General features: G+C 37.2%; 1 protein-coding gene across 1 annotated transcript; it reads right to left on the reverse strand.

Moving 5' to 3' along the window:
• On the reverse strand, positions 1 to 5,752 carry LOC128490953 (flavin reductase (NADPH)-like). Its single transcript, XM_053463106.1, has 5 exons — positions 5,659 to 5,752; positions 3,893 to 4,069; positions 2,440 to 2,641; positions 1,666 to 1,833; positions 1 to 187 (listed from the first exon to the last, which is right to left on the reverse strand). Exons 2-5 carry the CDS (start codon positions 4,025 to 4,027, stop codon positions 27 to 29), a joined length of 666 nt encoding a protein of 221 aa, XP_053319081.1. The 5' UTR covers positions 4,028 to 4,069; positions 5,659 to 5,752; the 3' UTR covers positions 1 to 26.
• Positions 5,753 to 6,907: the final 1,155 nt, after the last annotated feature.

Below are 6,907 nucleotides of genomic sequence, written 5' to 3' on the forward strand. Positions count from 1 at the left end.
TGGGTTATATGTGACTTTATTGTGGTTTAGTCTTTACAACACATTGCAATTATTTTCCTTGTCCATTGCGCATCATTAAGGACAGAGAGCATGAAGCGTGCAACATCTCCACGAGCTACTGTATTTGTTACTGCATTACCTTTGTCATCAGGAACAAAAAAACCTTCATGTATCAGAATTTCTTTTTCTGTAGAGAAAAATTTATAGAAAATGTGGTTACATTTTACAGTTTTATACACTAAATAAATATATGCAATAGTGTTTCCATGTTAAAATAAGCAATAAATATATATATATTAACTAAACAAAATAGGTTTGTTTAGAGAGATGTAGGGCCAATGTATAGGAATGGAGCATGAGTTTGTAATGTGTAAAGTCTTCAAGTAAAGGAGACTTCCTCCACAGAGGCTCAACGGTACCTAAACACTTTGAGGAGATGCTTCTGTGTGGAATGCTATGGCTGAGGTGGACAGTGTGTCCAGTGGCGCAGTTACAGGACCAACCGTATCTAGGACTGAGGCTAGAGTATGGTTATCCTGAACTGTGGTAACATCAGGACAGGAGGAGATAGATATATTTTGAGAGTAGAAGTGTGTTTGTAAGTTGTAGAGTGGTAAGGCCACGATGGTTTCACTAAGTTTGTGGTGTTATTTTAGATAGCGGAGGTATGACATGGCTAAATATTAACAGGCTGTGGTCAGACAGAGAGAAGAGTGTTAGGAAATATGATATTGAACAAAGGTGCGAGAACGCTAGTTCAATTTGGTGGCCATCAAGGTGCATAGGGGAGTTGGTCCATTGTAAGAAACCGAAAGAGAATGAAAACGTAGTTTAGAAGCAGCAGCTAAAGATAGCTTGTCAATTGGTATATTGAAGTCTCCCAGGGTTAGTGTAGGGATGGTGGAAAAAAAGTATGAGAACTATGCAAGGATCAAAGAATTGGGAAGTATGGCCAAGAGGTAGGTAGATCACAGCAACAAGGACTGCAAGTGGAGAGAAGAGATGAACAGAGCGTACTTCAAAAGGGGAGAAAGAGAGAAGACGGAATCGGTAGCAAACATTGAAAAGTGCCGCATTTCATGTTCTCAATGTAACAAAATAATATTACATTTTTAAAACTACTCAACTTTAATTTGTTTTTTTCCCATGGCTTCAAAATTTCCAGATATTTTAGATCTCTAATATACACTACTGTATTTTCTTTGCAAAAGAAGAAAATTATTTTTCCCCAGCACTTCCCCTGCATTATACAGGTCTATAGCCCAGTAAATATGTATTATAAATGTATACAAAAACAAAAACTGTCTGCGCTTCTCACCCTAATAAAGTTGGCAACAAATATATAAAACGTAATATAAATGAGAGGTTTTGGTTATATGAATTGGCCAAAGCATAGTTAAGCTCACCCGCCATGTTTGGTAGGCCTCATATTATACATTTGTATTATTTGAGCCTGAGACTAGCTTAGCGCACCGACTTTTTTTCTTTTCCATGTATTATAAATGCTTTAAAGGAGTAACAATAAAATTAACATTTGAGCTATTTTCTTCTTCATATACATTTTCTAAAGAAATAAAATATATAGCTACTTCTGGTGCGATAAACAAACATGACCTCTTAGCTTAGGTTGTAATTTCACAAAATTTTTAAACAAAGCTGGCCTACCTGTGGCTGGGTTATTCTGCAGTCCAGGTGGACGTACAACAGTCCAATTAATATCAGAACAATCTTTTTCCAAGTATTGCTCCATCTCATACATATTGTTAAGGACACTTCTAATAAGAGGTATGAGTAAGTTTCGCACAAAAAATGAAGCATTTTGTCCTGAACCAGCTGAAAAAATAGAATATGTTAAAGTATAGTCATGCTACATGGCTAAACCAAACTGCCCAGATTTTTAACTTGAAATCCGGGGACATTAGTAATCCTTTATATATACATTCATACAGGCGTATAAGTATTTTCACAGACACAATTTTCATAATTTTGGCTCAGTACACCACGACAATAGATTTGAAATTAAGCAATCAAGATGTGATTAAAGTACAGACGTTAAGCTTTAATGCTGTAAAGCCCTGTACAAAGTAAAATAATCATAAACAAAATGATCATTAATACTTGGTTGAAGATCCTTTATAGTGAGTAACTGCCTCAAGTCTGAAATTCATCACCAAATTCTGGGTTTCCAGAAACTATACTATTGACAGTCTTTTAGACTTCTGTGGGCAGTTGGGCCCTGTGGAAAAAGCATTCCAAATAAATGTAGCAGGTACAGATTGGCAATTTTTTTTTAAGCGTCAATGGAGACCTGATCCTAATTCTTTCGGGTCAAAAGATGTATACACTGATACTAGAAATAGAATATGGAAATCATTCATTGGTATGTCTCTCCATTTATACATAAGAAAGAATATAATTCACATGCTTACAGATACTTACGACCAGTATACCAAGACGTCATTGTCACCATCTTATTCACTCCACTCTGACGCATTGCTGTAACAATGGCTGCCATCGAGTCAGTGTATCCACTGATAGAGGAAAATGTTTTATATGGAAACCCCAGGCAAGACATGATAGCATCCTGCCCCTTGAAATGCTCAGATAATGAGTTTGAGGAAAAAATATTGCTCTCCACTACCTACGACAAAATGAAAATATACAAAAGAGAACTATTTAGGTGTACTTCAGCATTATAGAGTAGCAAAATGGTCCATTTTGTGTTGGCTCCTACTGAATAAGAGAACATGCTTTAGTCCATTGCTCAGAGTTATACATGTTTCCTAGTGTATGTCGGTATTGCAAGGTGACCGCAAGCCACACTCTAGTTTATAAGATGGAAGCACACTTCAGTAAATAGGGGGTTTAAACTTTGGCTTACATGTTTTTAGTTGGCAATTCACAATTTGATCATGTTTGTGGAGTTCCAGAGTAATGACAATTTTACATCCTAGCCATCCTTATGCCCCGTTCCAAGTCAAATAGGTCATGGCGACTGAGAGTTTTGCCTGGCGTCTAGGTGTTTGTCAGCCTGCTACATCCCCCAAAAAATGGCCCCACGTTGCCACAATCGCGGTGATCACGGGGGCGCTGCTGCTGCTGCTGCTGTCTGCCCAGGTGTCTGGGAAGACCAGCACAGCCACTCCGAGCCCGCCCCCGAGCCTGTGATCATTCCCACGGAGTGATTCTGTAGGCTGAAAACGCGATTGCTGGCAAACCAGCAATTGAGTTTTCAGCTGCCACAGACAGCTTCAGGGAAGGGGGTTGAGTGTTCCCTGAAGCCTGATCGCTCCATGAGAGTGAAAGTGCAACGTTAACCCCTTCAATGCCGCGATCGCAGCATTTTCGGGGTTAATTCACGTTTTGTACGGGGCTCTGCTGCTGGTGGTCTGCCTGGAAGCCCAGGCAGACCAGCAACAGCAAAAACGAGCCCCCACAAGCCCTTTGATGACTCCTCCCTGCAATGGCTGGTCTATAGACCAGCAATTGCGTCCCAGCTGCCAGGGGCAGCTTCAGGGACAAGGGGAAAGGGTTCTTTGAATATCAGTCAATGCTGTACTCCAATGGAACATTTTTTTTTAAAAACAGCACTGACCTGAAAGTCCAGGGTGCTTCCAGGTCAAAAGCAGTGAGTTTAGTAAGTGGGCTGATGATGATCAGATCACTCCTGACCAACTGTTAGTTTTAAAAAAAATCCTGGCTCCTAACTTTTTTAGCTGGCGCCTAGATTCACAACAAATTTGTCAAGCCCTGCGCTATATAAAACAGTTATTGATAATAATAATAATAATAGAAAGCCTGTGTGTAGTCATGATTCACTCATTTGACACCCTTGGTACTTAAAAACTTTAAACAGACAATACATATAGTTGGAGACATACTGGTTACAAACCTTTAAATTCTCATGTTGTATGGTGATTTTGCTGACATTCCTTACAAGGGCTGTCACTTCATGCCCTTGTTGCAGAGCTTGGTTAACTAAGAACAATCCTGTCTGACCAGTAGCGCCTAGAATGGCCAGCTTCATTTTTTTCGTTCGTCAAAGAAAAACAAATGAAATATGCTGTTCCTAAATAAAAAAAGACAATTAATGCTTTTGCTTCCCCATGTTAATGTAGCTCCAGGAGCTAGATACAATATTCAAGTAAACTAAAAAATCATGAAAACAAATAAATATATGGTTAACTGCCACCAATCCCAAACATAGAATGTATTTGGGTTTTTTGTAAGAGCTTTAAAATGAAACAGAATTTGCTGTAAATTGTGTACTTTCAATCTTTTACCACAAGCATGTCTTACACATTCTGTCCATCAGGTGGCGCTGCAAACTCAGCATTCTCTCTTCAAACTGCAGCAGACTAGGGGGATTAATGGCAAACCTTAATGAATTACCTCCTTGGCAAATTCTTCTTGCACTCAGATTAGTGCTGTCAATGAGCACAGGTGGCAATATAAGTAGTATGTTTTTGTCTTCCACACCTTGGCCTTGTGACATTGAGAGATCCATCTTTTGATTTGTAAAATGTTAAAGCATTGAGAATTTAAGTATTTCTAAGTTTGCTGACTGCAGGTTTTGGACTATGACAGAATTTAAGCTTACTGAGGTCGGCCCTTTATAGCATAAAGTTAATGAGAATCTACAGTTCTCAAACCAGCGCCTTCTTTGATGTATAAACCACCCTAGCAGAAAGGGCTGGCCAGTCTACGAGTTCACACATTTAGTTGCGGAACAGTAAGATGAAAAGCGGTATGTCCTTGCTCCATTATTTAAAACAACAACAAGACATGTTTCTTCTTAATAGTAAAAAAAATCCTGTCTTTCATCCTAATCAACTTTATCATCCTACTTAACTCTTTGTATGTGTGTTGTGAGGTGTAAAAATAATGGAAACCTCAACAAACCTATGACAAGCAGACATCATTTTAGAATTCGTCAGCATTTTTCCATATATATATATATATATATATATATATATATATATATATATATATATATATATATATATATATATATATATATATATATATGTTTAAATTACTTAGATTGTAAGTCTGTAAATTCTAGTTTTGTCATCCTTTTCAATATGGGTATTGTAAGGAGCGCTGCGTTAATAGTTGGCGCTATATAAATAAAAGATAATCCACTCGCTATGGGATTTATTATTCTTTACTCATGTATGACAAATATATTAACTATTTGACATGTTTGGCAACATCTTCTGATGTGTTGTACAGGAAAGTGAAAATACTTAAGCATTGGCGGTCTGGTACATACATGGTGGTAAATAAATATAAAGGAAAAGAGATCTAAGCACTAGAGCCAAGAAAAATGAAAATATATATATATATATATATATATATATATATAATATATATACACACCATAAGAAACTAAAAACGGTATGTTCCACATGCTCTAAAACATAAGATAACTGACTAAACAGTTAACAGGTTAACACATTAATCCTTCATGGAAAAGTGTATATGTTCGTTGCGCTAACACGTTTCCACTTCAAACTGAAAACTAAGCTAAATTAGCTGATATCCAAAACCCCTATCCTATATGAAGCATAAGAAAAGAAAACCACCTTTGTTGAATATCTCAAATTAAAGCTGTAAAAGTGGAAGTCCAGGATTGCTGACCCACTCTTCACTTACCTGGTAGGAAGCTGAAACACTTCCTGGTGCACTTTGGTATCCAGTCTTTTTACATTGTCCCGGTGATGCAATCGTACAGTAGGATAGTGTTGTTGTTACACAACCGAACTGAAAGATAAGATTACATAATCTATATCTAAAGGCACACTTTAGAAACACACCTCTTTCTTATTTGCAGTCTTCTGCTGTTTGTGGAATTGATTCTACCAAATCCAATGTTTCTGATAAAATATGTTGCATTATATTTAAAAGTATAGCAACCTCTAATAAAATCGAAATACTGTGGACAGGGATTTACACATCCTTGGCAGTGCAAATTCATTAATTAGTGTTATTGTATATTTGCATATTATAATTAAGTTAATACATCCCCCGTAATTCAGGGAAATGCTTTATAGGCAGTGGTCAAACATGTTAAAATAATGTGTGTGTGTGTGTGTGTGTGTGTGTGTGTGTGGTGGCTGTCTTATCAGCAGTGACATCAGGAAGTAGCAATAATCACTGAGATTTCACGCCCAAGAAGAATTCTGGGCTTTGTTCAAAATGTTGGTGCTTTCGTTCTTCAGGTTTGATTGCACTAATATAAGGACTAGTCGCCTCTTTTGTGTCCATATACTGATGCATATATCAGCTTCATGCCTGTGTGTTGGAAATATATATAAGTGAAATACAGCACTCGTAAAGGGAAGGAGAAAGCTACAAACCAAATACTCAAGGTGGTCTCCCTTAAACACACCCAAAATTAGGAAAATAACAAATAGAGTAGGTGAGCTGTGAACCATATAAATGACTATGAATAGAAATAAATAAAAATGTGTTTTTGCACCCTGTGATACAAAGTGGCAAAAAATGTATACTTATAAAAGTATTAGAATTCTTCTTTCCGGATCATATGGCTCATTTATATGGAAAACAAAAGAAACAAATAACACATAGCGCAACCTATACGTGCAAAAAAATAGAGTAGAATGGATGGTGCGATGTCTAACACTTTTAAGAAGCACTAACAAAGTACTATATACAGATATCAAATTGAAGGTAAAGCTCAGTCGAGTGCATAACGGTTTAATCATAAAACGATTTGATAACGACGTATAAATACAAGGGGAGGGGGGTTGAGTGGGGTGTCACGTTAAAAAAACGCAGAGTATGCGGTGATACCTTTTGTCACCTCTGTCATGTTGATCAGTATTGCTTCAGACCTGATGAAGAGAGAATAACTCTCGAAAGCTTGTTTTTTTTTAAATAT

The sequence above is a fragment of the Spea bombifrons genome, chromosome 1, assembly GCF_027358695.1.
Source record: "Spea bombifrons isolate aSpeBom1 chromosome 1, aSpeBom1.2.pri, whole genome shotgun sequence".
Taxonomy (NCBI): domain Eukaryota; kingdom Metazoa; phylum Chordata; class Amphibia; order Anura; family Pelobatidae; genus Spea; species Spea bombifrons.